This window comes from Trachypithecus francoisi, unplaced genomic scaffold (assembly GCF_009764315.1).
Source record: "Trachypithecus francoisi isolate TF-2019V2 unplaced genomic scaffold, Tfra_2.0 Lachesis_group5, whole genome shotgun sequence".
In the NCBI taxonomy this organism is placed as follows: Eukaryota; Metazoa; Chordata; class Mammalia; order Primates; family Cercopithecidae; genus Trachypithecus; species Trachypithecus francoisi.
Genome location: NW_022681470.1, coordinates 147,898,232 through 147,914,364, shown reverse-complemented (window position 1 = coordinate 147,914,364; position 16,133 = coordinate 147,898,232). Strand labels below are relative to the sequence as shown.

General features: G+C 58.1%; 1 protein-coding gene and 1 long non-coding RNA gene across 7 annotated transcripts in view; one reads left to right on the top strand and one right to left on the bottom strand.

Annotated features, from left to right (window-relative positions):
• Positions 1-4,098: 4,098 nt before the first annotated feature.
• BTBD2 (BTB domain containing 2) overlaps positions 4,099-16,133 on the bottom strand; it is a 48,383-nt gene continuing 36,348 nt past the window's right edge. For 2 of the 6 annotated variants that reach the window (XM_033200522.1, XM_033200523.1), the window contains 9 exons: positions 14,453-14,572; positions 11,974-12,130; positions 10,862-10,990; positions 9,705-9,810; positions 8,986-9,183; positions 6,304-6,496; positions 5,888-5,975; positions 5,548-5,694; positions 4,099-5,368 (listed from right to left, as the gene is read on the bottom strand). In XM_033200522.1, the coding sequence (XP_033056413.1) occupies positions 5,207-5,368; positions 5,548-5,694; positions 5,888-5,975; positions 6,304-6,496; positions 8,986-9,183; positions 9,705-9,810; positions 10,862-10,990; positions 11,974-12,130; positions 14,453-14,535 (1,263 nt within the window). In that variant the 5' untranslated portion in view covers positions 14,536-14,572 and the 3' untranslated portion in view covers positions 4,099-5,206. Of the gene's footprint in view, positions 5,369-5,547; positions 5,695-5,887; positions 5,976-6,303; positions 6,497-8,985; positions 9,184-9,704; positions 9,811-10,861; positions 11,040-11,973; positions 12,131-14,452; positions 14,573-15,855; positions 15,876-16,133 lie in introns of those variants that run through there. The other 4 variants (XM_033200521.1, XM_033200526.1, XM_033200524.1 and 1 more) reach the window with 4 other exon arrangements.
• LOC117076716 lies at positions 8,030-9,348 on the top strand. Its single transcript, XR_004434452.1, has 2 exons — positions 8,030-8,079; positions 8,873-9,348. It is a non-coding gene; the product is annotated as an uncharacterized LOC117076716 (long non-coding RNA).

Here is a 16,133-nt window from a genome sequence, read left to right as displayed (position 1 = left end):
TGCAAGCTCCGCCTCTCAGGTTCATGCTATTCTCCCACCTCAGCCTCCAGAGTAGCTGAGATTACAAGGTGCCCACCACCACGTTTGGCTGATTTTGTTTTTGTATTTTTAGTAGAGATGGGGTTTCACCCTGTTAGCCAGGATGGTCTCGATCTGACCTCAGGTGATCTGCCCGCCTCGGCCTCCCAAAGTGCTGGGATTACAGGCGTGAGCCACTGTGCCCGGCGAAAATAATATTTTTTTTTTTTTTGAGACAGAGCCTCTCTCTCTGTCGCCCAGGCTGGGGTGCAGTGGCCGGATCTCAGCTCACTGCAAGCTCCGCCTCCCGGGTTTACGCCATTCTCCTGCCTCAGCCTCCCCAGTAGCTGGGACTACAGGCGCCCCTCGCCCGGCTAGTTTTTTGTATTTTTTTAGTAAAGACGGGATTTCACCGTGTTTGCCAGGATGGTCTCGATCTCCTGACCTTGTGATCTGCCCGTCTCGGCCTCCCAAAGTGCTGGGATTACAGGCGTGAGCTACTGTGCCTGGCGAAAATAATTTTTTTAAAGGTGAGACCAAGGGTGGAAGACCAGTACCACTGTAATACATTGTGACAAAGCAGAAATAATGCACCTGTAAGAGTCAGCGGTAGCTTGGGGATAAGCAGTGCCTGTCATGTGTTTTATGTACTTACCCACATGTTCACCCTTTTTCTGATGTTCTTCATTTCTTTTTGCTGATCAGAGATTACATCTGGGATAATTTCCTTTCAGCCTGAAGAACTTCCTCAGTATTTCTTACAGTGCAGCTTGCTTTTTTGTTTGTTTTGTTTTGTTTTGTTTTGAGACAGGATCTGGCTTAGGCTGGTGTGCAGTTGCAGTCATAGCTCCCTGGAGCCTCGACCTCTTGGACTCAAACGATCCTCCCACCTCAGCCTTCCAAGTCTCTGGGACCAGAGACATGCACCACCACACCCAGCTAATTGTTTTGGGTGTTTTTTTTTTCGTAGGTAGAGATAGGGTTGCCTGTCTGGCTCTGTTGTCCAGGCACTTTAGGAGGATGAGGTGGGCGAGTGACCCTGGTATTAGAGGTGTGAGTTACCATGCCAGGCCGAGTGCAGCTTTGGCGCTAACAAATGACAAACTATCTCAGCTTTTCGTTCCCTGAAAAAAATACTGATTTCACCTTTCTTAAGGAGGTTTTTGCCGGGAGTGGCATTGCAGGTTGACAAAGTGTCTGTGACAGGGTCTCGCTGTGTTACCCAGGCTGGAGTGCAGTGGCACGATCTCTGCCGCACTGCAGCCTCTGCTTCCCAGGTTCAAGCAGTTCTCCTGCCTCAGCCTCCCGAGTAGCTGGTATTACAGGCGCCCGCCACCAGGCCCGGCTAATTTTTGTATTTTTAGTAGAGACGGGGTTTCACCATGTTGGCCAGGCTGGTCTCGAACTCCTGACCTCAAGTGATCCATCCGCCTCGGCCTCTGGAAGTGCTGGGATTACAGGCGTGAGCCACCATGTCCCGCTGACAAAGTTTGTTGGCCAGGTGCAGTGGCTCAAGCCTGTAATCCCAGCACTTTGGGAGGCCGAGACGGGCGGATCATGAGGTCAGGAGATTGAGACCATCCTGGCCAACATGGCAAAACCCCGTCTCTACTAAAAATACAAAAAATTAGCTCGGCGAGGTGGCAGGCGCCTGTAGTCCCAGCTATTCCGGAGGCTGAGGCAGGAGAATGTCTAAACCCGGGAGGTGGAGCTTGCAGTGAGCTGAGATCTGGCCACTGCACTCCAGCCTGGGCGACAGAGTGAGACTCCGTCTCAAAAAAAAAAAAAAAAAAAAAACTAGCTGGGTGTGTTGGCAGGCGCCTGTAGTGCCAGCTCCTCGGGAGGCTGAGACAGGAGAATGGCGTGAACCCAGGAGGCGGAGCTTGCAGTGAGCCGAGATCACGCCACTGCACTCCAGCCTGGGTGGCAGAACGAGACCCCATCTTAAAAAAAAAAAAGATATGTGGGTCAACATCTTTCATTCATTTTGGGAGATTCTTGGCTATCATATAGCTTGAGCCTTCTCTCTCTCCTGGGACTCCACTTACACATACATTAGACCCTTTGTGCCACATATCTCTGTCCATTGTTTTTAGTCACTGTGCTTCACCTTGCATGTTTTTTGTTTGTTTTTGAGACAGAGTCTTGCTCTGTTGCCCAAGCTGGAGTGCAGTGGTGAGATCTTGGCTCACTGGCAAGCTCCGTCTCCTGGGTTCACACCATTCTTCTGCCTCAGCCTCCCAAGTAGCTGGGACCACAGGCATCCACCACCATGCCCAGCTAATTTTTTTTTTTTTTTTTTAAATTAGAGACAGGGTTTCATCCTGTTAGCCAGGATGGTCTCGATCTCCTGACCTCGTGATCTGCCCATCTCGGCCGCCCAAAGTGCTGGGATTACAGGCTTGAGCCACCGCGCCCGGCCTAATTTTTATATTTTTATAGAGACGCGGGTTTGACCATGTTGGCCAGACTGGTCTCGAACTCGTGACCTCAGGTGACCGCCTGCCTCTGCCTCCCAAAGTGCTGGGATCACAGGCGTGAGCCACCACACCCAGCCTGTCATTTTTGAATGGATGCTGGATGTTATAAATGACAGATGGTGGGAGCTGATGCTGCTGTGTCTTCACAGGGCTGTGTTTTCTTTTGGCAGGGGCCAGCGTAACAGCAGCTCCCTGAGACCCCACCAGGTTTTTTTTTTTTTTTTGGAGATGGAGTCTCGCTCTGTCGCCCAGGCTGGAGTGCAGTGGCCGGATCTCAGCTCACTGCAAGCTCCGCCTCCTGGGTTCAGGCCATTCTCCTGCCTCAGCCTCCGGAGTAGCTGGGGCTACAGGCGCCGCCACCTCACCCGGCTAGTTTTTTGTATTTTTTAGTAGAGACGGGGTTTCACCGTGTTAGCCAGGATGGTCTCGATCTCCTGACCTCGTGATCGGCCCGTCTCGGCCTCCCAAAGTGCTGGGATGACAGGCGTGAGCCACCGCGCCCGGCCCGGGTTTTGTTTTGGAGTGGTGAGGGCTTGCTTCAGTTCTGTCCTCCCCCAGGGGTGTTGCCCTAGCTCCTGGCGTGTGGTTCTTCTGATGTCTTCATTAGAAGCCCAAGGTCCTTCTAATGTGTATTTTTGTAGAGATGGGGTCTTGCTGTGTTGCCCAGGCTCATCTTGAACTCCTGGTTCCAAGCAGTCCTGCCTCAGCCTCCCAAAGTGCTGGGATTGCAGGTGTGAGCTACCACGCCTGGCCCTCAGGGTGTTCAGCAAGGCCCCCTACCCTGCCAGGCTCCATCTCCAGTGCCTGTTCCCAGCAGCGCACTGTGCAAATCTGCTCAGCCTTCGGCCTCCTGGCAACTGTTTGCTGCTGGGTTTTTTTTTTTTTAAGATGGGAGTCTTGCTTTCTCGCCCAGGCTGGAGTGCAGTGGCAACATCTCGGCTCACTGCAACCTCCACCTCCCAGGTTAAAGCGATTCTCCTGCCTCAGCCTCCCAAGTAGCTGGGATTATAGGTGAGCGCCACCACGCCCGGCTAGTTTTTGTGTTTTTAGTGGAGACAGGATTTCACCATGTCAGCCAGGTTGGTCTTGAACTCCTGACCTCAGGTGATTCGCCTGCCTCGGCCTCCCACAGTGCTGGGATGACAGGCGTGAGCCACTGCGCCCGGCTGCTGGGTTTCTTGATGTCTTACCCTGCATGTGTGCTCCTGAGGCAGCAGCCAACGGCTTGACTCCTCTGGCCGTCGAGGCCAGAACTGAGCACTTCCTGCTTTCTCTCTGTCCCTCACATCCACGGTCCCCCAGCAGCCAGCAGGACCTCCCCACGTGTGAATCGGCACACACTTCCATTGCATTTGGGTTGGGGGGAGGTGTTGAGTCAGGGTCTTGCTCTTGCCCAGGTGGGAGGGCAGTGGTGCAATCACTGCTCACTGCAGTCCTAACTTCCTGGGCTTAAGCGTGGGCTGTGGGTACTCAAGGAGGAGAGTCTCGCAGTGCTGGCGAACCAGACCCGGGGTTCAGGGCCTCTCTTCAGAGCACACGACATCCCTTGCCCACTGTAGCCTGGACAGCAGGGCGGAGAGTGAAGGGGAGCAAAGCAGCATGCGCTCAGGGCAGGTGTGTTCGTTTCTTTATTTAAAAAAATCATCTGGGGGGCGGTCTGAGGAGGACACCCCTCCCATGGCTTTGGGGAGGACGCAGGTTCCAGGAGTCACGGCAGAAACACGCAGGGTGGGTGGGGGCGTGGCCTGGGGTGAGGAGGGGCTGTGTCCCCCAGCACCTGGGGGTGGCTGCCGTGGCACCAGGCGGGCTAGGGCAACCGTATGTACAGGCGAGCAGTGCCCCTGGACCCGGTCGGGGCCAGCTGGAGCCCCATCCTGCTGCAGGGGAGCTCTGGGGCACAGGGTCTGAGTCCCACGCTAGGCTGCAGGGGCCGCGAGGGTCGTTCAGGGAGGCTGGACAGCGGGGACCCTTGGCTGGGCCCATCAGGTGGACGAGAACGGACACTGCAAACCGCTCACCACCTGGGCCAAGGCTAGGCCTCTCCAGCAGGGGCCATCACCACACTGACTCCTGCACGGAACTCTGGCCAGCATCCAGGCAGTGGGAACACCCTGCAGGCTGGGGTTGGGTGGCCTGGGGCATGTGACAGGTGGGGCCTCAGTGTCCCAATAAACGGACAGGAACAAAAGGAATGCAAGGTCTGGAACCCATGGCTCTGGGAGCGGTGCCACCAGGCTGGCTCCTAGCAGAGAAATGGGAATCGCAAATGCATTGCCATGTGCAGTGAAGAAACATGGGGACGCCGCGTACCGCCGTCAGACGACGTGGGCAGGAGCCCGGAGCAGCGGGCCCGTGGGCCCTGGCCCAGGCCAGCACAGCCCTGTCCGCGGTCCTGAGGGATTGTCTCCACAGGGCCTGGCCACTGACCCGGCCACCTCCCCGGCTGCCCCAATCCAGCAGCCGCACTCGTGGTGGTGAACACAGGGCAACCCCTTCCTGACGCTGAGAAAGGTGGCGTGGACTGGACAGATGGCCTGGGGGAACACTGGGCCTGGCACCGCGTGGGGGGCCCCAGCAGCGGATGATGGCCTGGGGCTGCGGCTGTCCCCATGGAGGGAGAGCGATGGCAGGGCAGCCAGGTGTAGATGGCCTCGGGGCCCCAGCCTTCCCCGCACAGGGAGGCGGTGTCGGTGTTGGTGCCGGGCAGCCTAGGTGTAGAAGATGACCTCAGGGATCTGGCCGTCCTCCACGGATGTGCCATTGTTGTTCCCGGCCGCGTAGCAAAAGGTGAAGCAGGTCTTGGCACCGGTGGTGGGCGACTCGTGTGTCACCTTGCGCAGGCCTTTGGTGCCGTAGTGGGAGTCTGGGCCCTGTGGGGGATGGGGTACAGGGACGTCAAGGTCCACCAGGCCGGGATGCCCCGGGTGTGGGCAGGGCGAGGCCCCAACTGGGCCAGGGTGGGCACCTCTGGAGAGTGTTGGCTGTGCCCTGGGGGCCTCAGGATGGGCCAGAGACTCCCACGGAGGGACCCCACTCCCCAGCGGCACACCTTGAGCGTGGCACAGGCTGTGTAGTTGACGTTGGGCAGCACCTCCACCGGCTCCTTGAACATGACGCGGAAGGTGCTGGCTGAGCCGTCGCAGCTGAAGCCCGTGTCGTTCTGGCCCAGGACGGTGTTGCTGTCGGTGTGAATAATCTGCAGGGAGGTGGGAGGCTCAGGCCTGGGGAGGCTGACAGGGACCCCTCGAGGCCCAGCCCACCTGCCCGGGGTGGGCAGTGCAGGGACCAGGGCCGGGGGTTCAGCCAGGGTTCCATGGAGGTGGGGGGGAGGACATGGGCCGGAGAGCGCGGCCTCGGGAGGGCCTGGGGAGGCAGCTTGGGCCGGGTACCTGGATGTTCACTTGGTAGTCGGTGGGCCCGTGGATGGATCCGTACAGCCCAAATCCCACCACGAAGATGCGCTTGTTGACTGAGAACCTGCCGTGACAGGTAACAGGTGGCCGTGTGGATGCCCAGGGACAGCCTAAGGTGAGCTGGGGCTGGCCCACCCCCCTCTCTCTGTCATCCCCGAGTCCTGTCACCCCCATGCCTGCCCCCCTACTCTGCCTCTATGATCCCTGAGTCGGCCACCCCCCAGGCCCACTCTCCACTTCCATCATCCCTGAGTCCTCCACCCCCATGCCCGGAACCCCCCGCCTCTGTCATCCCTGAGTCCTCCACCTCATGCCCGTCCTTCCCCCACTTCCATCATCCTGAGTCCTCCACCCCCATGCCCGCCCCCCCCCACCTGCACCCCGAGCCCCACCTGATGCGGTCGCTGGTTCCGCTGTAGCCCCAGCGACTCTCCACCTGCTGGAAGCGGTTGATGCTGCACTCCTTCCCACGCAGGCAGCAGCGGGGCCGGTCAATGAACTCCACTCGCGGCTTGGGGTTAACGGTGAAGTGCAGGAAGAGGCTGACCACCTCGCGGTCCACCAGGATGCCCGACTGTGCGGGGCCTGTGGTACAGTGAGGGCATGGGGGAGGGCCCAGAAGGACACGCTCCTTCTCCCTAAGATGGCTGCGTCAGACTTTCAAGGTGCCGGGACCTGGGCAGCCCCTCCCCGGGGGACCAGCCAAGAGCCACGGCCCCTGCTGCCTGGGCTTTTGGAGAGAGGCCCCAGGGCACAGACCAGAGGCTGACAGATACGCTCACTCAGGGGCGAGGTCTCAGGGTCTGGCCCCGTCGTAGGGACCACCCGTGACTTCACTGTGGGAGGGGGGGCTCCACTGCCTCTTCTCTCAGCGCCATTGGCTGGGAAGGGTCCCTGCAGCTCCCCGATAGGCCTGTACCCCACAGGCTGCAGCCCTGGCTTCTAGAAACAGCCTTGGGGGTTCCTCTCCACAGTGGGGCCCAGGCGGCCACCTTCCAAAGCGCTTACGCCCCAGGGGTGATGGCTAGCACACCAGGCAGGCTCCAAGAGCCAGGCTCTTAATGCCGGTGGGCAGTGGTGACAGGCAGAAGGACCATGCATGGGATATGAAGGGTCTCTGGGCAGGGAGGGGTGGCTGGGAGGGGCAGAACTGGGGCTCCACCATCCACCCCCTGGAGTGCCAGGACACGGTCAGCATCCTCTGCTCTAATGAGCGCAGCCCCGCCCACCTGAGACCTAATCACTCATCAGCCAAGGGGAGCTCAATTCTGCATCCCTGGCCGGGCGCGGGGGCTCACGCCTGTCATCCCAGCACTTTGGGAGGCCGAGACGGGCGGATCACGAGGTCAGGAGATCGAGACCATCCTGGCTAACACGGTGAAAGCCCGTCTCTACTAAAAATACAAAAAACTAGCCGGGCGAGGTGGCGGCGCCTGTAGTCCCAGCTACTCGGGAGGCTGAGGCAGGAGAATGGCGTAAACCCGGGAGGCGGAGCTTGCAGTGAGCTGAGATCCAGCCACTGCACTCCAGCCTGGGCGACAGAGCGAGACTCTGCCTCAAAAAAAAAAAAAAAAATTCTGCATCCCTCAGCTGCAAGCCAGCCCAATGCACAGTTTAATAACTGGCGAGAAACAGACCATTATGGGTTAAGTGAATTAGGAAGGCTGAGTATCAAAACTGAATAAACACTGTTAACAATTTTTTTTTTTTTGAGACTGAGTTTTGCTCTTGTTGCCCAGGCTGGAGTGCAATGGCGTAATCTTGGCTCAGTGCAACATCCCTCTCCTGGGTTTAAGCAGTTCTTCTGCCGCAGCCTCCCGCGTAGCTGAGTTTACAGGCGCCCACCACCACGCCCAGCTAATTTTGCATTTTCGGGAGAGATGGGGTTTCACCCTGTTGGTCAGTCTGATCTCGAACTCCTGACCTCAAGTGATTCCCCCCTACCTTGGCCTCACAAAGTGCTGGGATTACAGGTGTGAATGACCAAGCCTGGCCAACAATATATTTTTTTTTTTTTTGAGACGGAGTCTCACTCTTGTTGCCCAGGCTGGAGTGCAGTGGCGCGATCTCAGTTCACCACAACCTCCACCTCCTGGGTTCAAGCGATTCTCCTGCCTGCCTCAGCCTCCCAAGTAGCTGGGATGACAGGCGCCTGCCATTCTTAAAAAGTATGTATCTGGCCAGGCTTGGTGGCCCACGCCCATAATCCCAGCACTTTGTGAGGCCAAGGTGGGAAGATGGCTGGAGCCCAGTTCATGACCAGCTTGGGCAACATAACAAAACCCTGTCCCTACAAAAAATACAAATATAAGCCTTGTGTGGTGGTGGCACCTGTGATCCTAGCTACTCTGGAGTCTGAAGCAGGAGGATCACTTGAGCCCAGGAGGTCGACGCTGCAGTGAGCTGTGACTGCACCACTGCACCCCAGCCTGGGCGACAGACTGAGACCCTGTTGCTAAGTCTGGCGACCTTCAGTCAATGAGAGCAGGGGCCATGTGGACCTAGGGAGGCCAGACGGCGAGTGTGCACCAGCCACAGGGCCCTGTCCCAGTGTCCCAGTCCCTTCTGGAACGTTCCAGAGCTGGATGGCGTCAGGCAGTGAGCAGCCACATGAGGGCACGAGGCATCATAAGGGCTGCCCCTCACGTCACCCCAGAGGCCAGGCCCTGCCGCAGGGGACCCTGAGGCCCACTCATGGGAGCACGACAGCTGCCCCGGCCATGTCAGAGCCTTCCTGGGCTTGTCCTGGACACCGGTACCTGCACCAGCAGGTAGCACAAGAGCCTGAGACGGGGACTCCCTTCCCTCCTGGGGAGATCCACCAAAACACACCTGGATGGACATGGGGGGCGGGGGGCTGGCAATGCATACAGTGGGGACAGAGCAGCCGGGCCGGGGCTGACAGACAGCCCTGTGGAGGCGCCCTCACCAGCCAGGTTTCTTCCTATCGTTATACTCCAGGCATCTGCCAGGCTTTCTGCAGTGAACTCGGGGGCGCTATCCTCGGTACCCAGGTGCTCACCTGTGTGCCACCCCCCTCCCAAGCCAGCCCCTGAGCCCCTGAGCTCTGTTACCTGCAGCAAACTCCTCGATGGTCATGAGTGGGAAGCGGATGAGGCCCAGGGCCTTGCCCAGAACCTTCCGCCTGTTTTCCGGTGTCACCTGTAGCTGCTGCCGCTGACACTCGGCCTCAGACCAGCGGACAACGGCATTGAACAGCCGCACCTCACGGATGCCCAGTGTGTCGCGCTCCAGGACGGCCACCAGCGTGTCTGTGGGGTGGAGGAAGGGGCTGTGTGAACATGACACCCTGCCCACCCTGCAGGAGGCAGTGAGACTAACGTGAGGACCAACAGTTAAAGCCAGGCTGGCAACTACGGCCCGTGGCCCAAACCTGGCCCTGTGCTTGTGTTTATAAATAAAGCTTTATCGACACATGACCATGCCCCTTCATTTTCCTAGGCTGTGGTTGCTTTTAGCCACAAGGACAGACTTGAGTAGCTTTGACAACAGCTGTTTAACAACAAAGTCAAAACCATGGGCCATCAGAGGACGAGATGGTCACCATCAGCTGGGATGGTGGGGTCTGGCCTGTGGCCTCCTGGCCAAGGCCCCAGACTCCCGTGGGGCTGTGCTGGACCCAAGCTCCTGACCCACTGCAAGTGGTGAGACCCCAGCTCACCTGTGCAGCTATCCCAGGGAACCCCCAGGCCTGAAGCTCCCACTGTCAATCCCCAGACCCTCCTGCCAAGGCCCTGCTGGAATTCCCACACCTGGGCTCCTGGACCCTTACCCAGGTCAATGTCGGTGAAGCCCTCCGCGGTGATGGCGTCTGCGGTGTTTTTGTCGATGTTCTCCAGGCACAGGCTGGCCAGCTGTGGTTCATCGAAGAGTCGCGCCTGGCGAGAGACATTGATGGGGGCGCGGGGGGGACATCAGCACCCAGCCCTCAGCAGATCCCCAGTGCGGAGCCGGCTCACATGCAGCCCTGACCGCACGGGCCTTCCTGCGCGTGGCCAGGAGCCACTGGGGTCTCAGCCACCAGGCTGGCCTGCTGTGGGCCCAGAGAACCCCGTGACCGCTGAGTGGGGCGGGAGAGTCGGGGAGTTCCCTCTCAGGACCTCAGAGGCCAAGGAAGGAAGAAAAAGACGCTCGGGTCCCTGTCGGCAGGGCTGCTGCTTTAGGCAAAAGGGGCACTGCAGCTGCACTTGGGGGGCAGCAGGGCCCAGGACCCCGCGCGGCAGGCAGAGGTGAGGCGGCCAGGGTCGGCCCGGTGAAGCTTCCGGATCACAGCACACCCTTGGCCACCTGTGGTGGGAGGGGCCGTGTCCCTGGCAGCTCCATCCCAACACACACAGCAGACGTGACTCCTGGCAGGTGACAGAGCTGGACATCGCCTGTGCTCTTTGGGAAACGGAGGCTAAGTGAGTGGAAGGTGCTGGAAGGGCCTATGCCAGCAGGGACGCGGGCAAGCCTTTCTGCAGGCATCCCCCCGAGGACACCTCTCAAGCGGGTTTGCAGTGGTTTTAGGAGCAGGGAGGCTGAGGCAGCCACAAGATGAAGCTTGGGGAGTGAACTCCAGGCACCTGTCAGGTCAGGCAGAGGCCCCTCCGGCAAGGCGACCACAGATGACCCAGACATGAAACCCCTCCCTCTAGGAGTCCGGGATCCTCTGCATCTGACCTGCCAGGTTGGAGAGGAAGAAGGTTCCGGGTCTTTTCCAGGATGCTGGACCCCCAAAGCCCGTTGGAGAACCTAGTGCTGCTGTCCCCTCTGGCCGCCCTCCACCCCCGACCAGGAGCTCACAGCTCCCAAGCGGCCGTCCACCTGTCCTGGCCCCATGTCCTCCTCTCAGCCTCCCTGGCCTGCACGACCTCCCCAGCTCCCACCCATTGGGCTGCAGAGAGCCCAACTAGGGTCCCCTGAGATCCCCGGCCCTGCTCTGTCTACCTGACATTTCCTTAGAGAGAGACGGAAAGCTCTCTCTTTTTTTTTTTTCTTTTTCTTTAGCCCGGCGTGGTGGTGGGGGCCTGTAATCCCAGCTACTCTGGAGGCTGAGGCAGGAGAATCGCTTAAACCCTGGAGGCGGAGGTTGCAGTGAGCTGAGATCATGCCACTGCACTCCAGCCTGGGCAACAAGAGAAACCCGTCTCAAAAAAAAAAATTATTTTACTTTTTTTGAGAGACAGGGTCTCACTCTGTCACTCAGGCTGGAGTGTAGTGGCACCATCTCCGCTCATTGCACCCTCAACCTCCTGGGCTCAGGCAATCTTCCTGCTTTGGTGCCCCAGGTAGCTGAGATTACAGACACACACCACCATGCTTGGCTAATTAATGAACATTCTTTTTTTTTTTTTTTTTTTTTAGTAGAGATGGGGTTTTACCACGTTGGCCAGGCTGGTCTCAAACTCTTCACCTCTGGTGATCTGCCTGTCTCAGCCTCCCAAAGTGCTGGGATTACAGGCATGAACCACTATGCCCAGCCTGTATCTTTCTTCTATTTTTTGTAGAAATGGGGTCTCCCTATGTTGCCTAGGCTGGTCTAGAACTCCCGGCCTCAAGCAATCCTCCCTCCTCGGCCTCCCAAAGTGCTGGGGTGACAGGCATGAGTCACCGCGCCCTGCCAATAACTTTTAAAGTATCAGAGACAAGTCCAAGACACTTTTTTTTTTTTTTCAGGTGGAATATCGCTTTGTTGCCAGGCTGGAGTGCAGTGGCACAGTCTCGGCTCACTACAACCTCCGCCTCCCAGGTTCAAGGGATTCTCCTGCCTCAGCCTCCAGACTAGTTGGGATTACAGGTGCCCGCCACCACTCCTGGCTCATTTTTCATTTTTAGTAGAGATGGGATTTCTCCATGTTGGCCAGGCTGGTCTGGAACGCCTGACCTCAGGTGATCCGCCCGCCTCAGCCTCCCAATGTGCCGGGATTACAGGCGCGAGCCACCGGGTCCGGCCCAAAATACGTTTTACTACCAAGCAGGATCCTGCTGCCTCCAGGGCCGCCCCCACCCCGTCCCGCCTCCAGCCAGGCCTGGCCCCGCCCCGTGCCGGCCCCGCCCACCTGCGTGAGCAGCATGAAGGCGTTGTCGGCTCGCAGGTTCTTCTTGAGGAACTCCACGCAGTGGGCCTCCAGCGCTGGCACCGCGTACTTCTTGGCGGTGTATAGCGTGGTCATCACTGTCTCCGGGCCGATCTGCACCTCGTCCGAGTAGAGAAACCTGCAGAGGCAACGAGGGTGGCCATGAGATGGGACCACCATGCCCGCCCCCAGGGGAGAGCGTCAGAGGACCACTCAGACCGTTAGACCTGGCCGCCTACCCTTGAGCCTGCAGGGCCCAAACGCCCCACATCAGGCTCCCGGAGGAACCTTCCAGAATTAGCCCTTGTCTGTTGCCCTCTGACCTAGGGACAATACTTGGCAAGGCAGTCACCCATGAAAACAAGAGGCTGAACCCATCCACACAGCACACCCGGAAGCGTCTACACGGCCTGTGTCGTTCTTCCCGGGATGCCCCAGGAGAGGGCACTGGGAGCTGGGTGTCTCCTCCTTGGGCGCCTTTTCCATGAGGAACTCTTGGTTCCCCACCTCAGACCCCACCAAAAACCTCGACCACTTCTGGGTGGATCACAGAACCCAACACACTAATTAGGCTCTGGATAATCATGGACGCTATTACTGTATGCCAGCGAGTGGCCCACACCACACTGAACACGATGCCAGCCAGTGGCCCACACTGAATACAGATCAGAAGTTGGGCCGATCAAAAATAGAAGCAAAGGCCGGGCCTCGTGGCTCACGCCAGTAATCCCCACACTTTGGGAGGCTAAAACAGGCAGATCACCTGAGGTCAAGAAGTTCCAGACCAGCCTGACCAACATGGTGAAACCCTGTCTCTACTAAAAATACAAAAATTAGCTGGGTGTGGTGGCGGGCACCTGTAATCCCAGCTACGGAGGAGGCTGAGGCAAGGGAATCACTTGAACCCGGGAGGCAGAGGCTGCAGTGAGCCGAGATCGCACCACTGCACTCCAGCCTGGCGACAAAGCAAGACTCTGTCTCAAAAAAAAAAAAAAAAAAAAAGAGAAGCATATGGCCAGGTGCAGTGGCTCACGCCTGTAATCCCAACACTTGGAGACGCCAAGGCAGGTGGATCACTTGAGGCCAGGATTTACTAGCCTGGTCAACATGGTAATATCCCCTCCCTACGAAAAATACAAAAATTAGCCAGGCGTGGCGGCACGCACCTGTAATCCCAGCTACTCGGGAGGCTGAGGTACAAGAATCGCTTGAACCCAGGAGGCGGAGGTTGCAGTGAGCCAAGATCAAGTCACTGCACTCCAGCCTGGGAGACACAGGGAGACTCCATCTCAAAAAAAAAAAAGAGGCCGGGCGCGGTGGCTCAAGCCTGTAATCCCAGCACTTTGGGAGGCCGAGACGGGCGGATCACGAGGTCAGGAGATCGAGACCATCCTTGGCTAACACGGTGAAACCCCGTCTCTACTAAAAATACAAAAACTAGCCGGGCGAGGTGGCGGGCGCCTGTAGTCCCAGCGACTCGGGAGGCTGAGGCAGGAGAATGGCGTAAAACCCGGGAGGCGGAGCTTGCAGTGAGCTGAGATCCGGCCACTGCACTCCAATCCGGGCGACAGAGCGAGACTCCGCCTCAAAAAAAAAGAAAAGAAAAAAAATTGTCTCCAGCCTGGAGCAGTGGCTCACATCTGTATTCCCAGCACTTTGGGAGACAGAGGTGAGAGGATTGCCTGAGGCCAGGAGTTGCCTGAACCAGTGTGGGCATAGGGAGATCCTATCTCTAAACATATTTTTTTTCAGTTGGGCACAGTGGCCCACGCCTGTAATCTCAGCACTTTGGGAGGCTGAGGCAGGTGGATCATGAGATCAGGAGATCGAGACCATCCTGACCAACATGATGAAACCCCGTCTCTACTAAAAATACACAAATTAGCCAGGCATGGTGGCACACGCCTGTAGTCCCAGCTACTCGGGAGGCTGATGCAGGAGAATCACTTGAACCCGGGAGGCAGAGGTTGTAGTGAGCCAGGATTGAGCCACTGTACTCCAGCCATGGTGGCAAAGTGCTACTCCAAATAAAAAAAAAAAAAAGAAAACTTTTTCTCAGGTGGATCACCTGAGGCCAGGAGTTTGAGACCAGCCTGGCCAACATAGAGAAACGCTGTCTCTACTAAAAACACAAAAATGAGCTGGGTGTGGTGGTGAACGCCTGTAATCCTAGGTACTTAGGAGGCTGAGGCAGGAGAATCACTTGAATCAGAAAGGCGGAGGTCGCAGTGAGCTGAGATCACACCACTGCACTCCAGCCTGGGCAACAGAGCGAGAGTCCATCTCAAAAAAAAAAAAAGAAAGAAAAAGGTGCCTCTGGAACCCCTCACTGCACAGGAACACAGTTGCAGAAATCTCCACCAAGCCAGGGCCTCTGAGCTGGTATCAGACAGGGTCTACGTTCTCTGAGGTCCGCCTCCCGCCACCCGGCTCCCCAGCAGGAAGCATCCGGAAGCGTTACTTGAGCAGTGCGAGGAAGGCAGCGGGTTCCACGTCGGGCAGCTCGATCTCTGTGGACGTTGTGGCCATTCCCCCGTTGAACATGGCATCAAAGACGGCGCTGCCCACAGCCAGCACAAACCTGGCACAGGAGAGAGGAGGCCCTGGTTAACCCCATGGCCGCCACCCCATGGCGGGGAGGGCCTGCCCGGTATCCTGGGTGACCACCCGACCAGGGCTCCCCGCCAGCCCCCAGCAGGCATGTGCCAGGGCCCCTGATGGCAGAGGCTTCTGGAAGGGGCCTGGGACAGCAGGAGGGTGATGCAGATGGACCCACGGCAAGGACAGACAGGGCTGGGACCATGCCCTGGGCCACACAGGGCCTCACACTCTGCCAGCCCTCACCATCCTCTTTCCTTCCAGGCGTCAGGCACGCACTCATTCATGCATTCCCACACGCACGCATGCATTCATTCACAAATGCGTTCATTCACTCGCTCGTTCATTCACATGTTCATTCATTAACTCATTCATTTCCATGTACGTTCACTCACTCATACACATGCACTCATTCATTCATCCACACATGCATTCATTGACTCACTGATGCATTCCCATGGGCATGCATTCACGCGCTCATTTATGACACACATTCATTGACTCTCATTCACTCACTTTCTCATTAATCGCACTTATTCACTCACTCATTCATCCAACACGTGAATTTATTCACTCATTCACCCATTGACACACACACCTTCATTCATTCCCACATGCACTCATCCACTTACTCAGCCTCATTATTCACTCATTGATTCACACACTCGTCTACTCTCTCTCACTTTCCTGCTCAGGCATTCCCTCATCAGCACACACCTTCCCGGGGAGTCAGCTACAGGCACAGGGCCTGGCCTGAGGGAGACAGACAAGGACCAAGTGGCCGAACAGCCCCCACTGAGTGAGGGAAGAGAGAGGAGCATGGTCCTGTTGGGAACACAAGGCCCAGGGAAGCCTTGTGGGGTCATCTGAGCCGCTACGCCGGTGGGGAAGGGCATCGAGGCCCAGGGAACAGCAGGAGCATGGGAGGAGCGTTAGGAGGCACCAGGGCGGCCCCAGCTGGGAAAGCGGTGGCTGTGAGGACGCTGTGGGTTCTGCCCCGTGTGGCGCACAGGCTGCCTATGGGACCCACTCAGTGGCTCAGATCCTCCGTATCGCAACAGGCAGGAGGGTGCGGTGGGCACAGGAAGGCTGCTGGTGCCTCCCGAGCCTCCGCAAGAGCCGGCTCTGAAGCCGCGTTTGGCCAGGTCTGTATGCGGCGCGGAGGACTCCACGGCTCCCAGGCTCAAGACGCCATTCTGTGCTGTCCATGTACGGTCCCCAGGGCCTGCCGCCATGATGGCCTCCCAGGGGGCTGGGATCACACACAGCATAGGGGGTCCCAGACACTCGGCATGGGGGGGTCCCGGATACTCAGCGGGGCACAGACGCTCGCGAAGTCGTGCAGCGGAGCACCTGCCCTAGGACGTGGCGGTCCCTGCGCCACCTCTTCCCCACCTGTCCCCTTCCACGGCTCCCACCACAGCAAACGCCGGCTCTGAACAGCCTCTCCCCGCCCGGAAAGCTCCGGAGCTGCAGGTGGTTCCGCCCGGATGGGACCTGCTTCTCACTCCTGCACGGCTCCACCTCCAGGCCCCGCTGGGCGA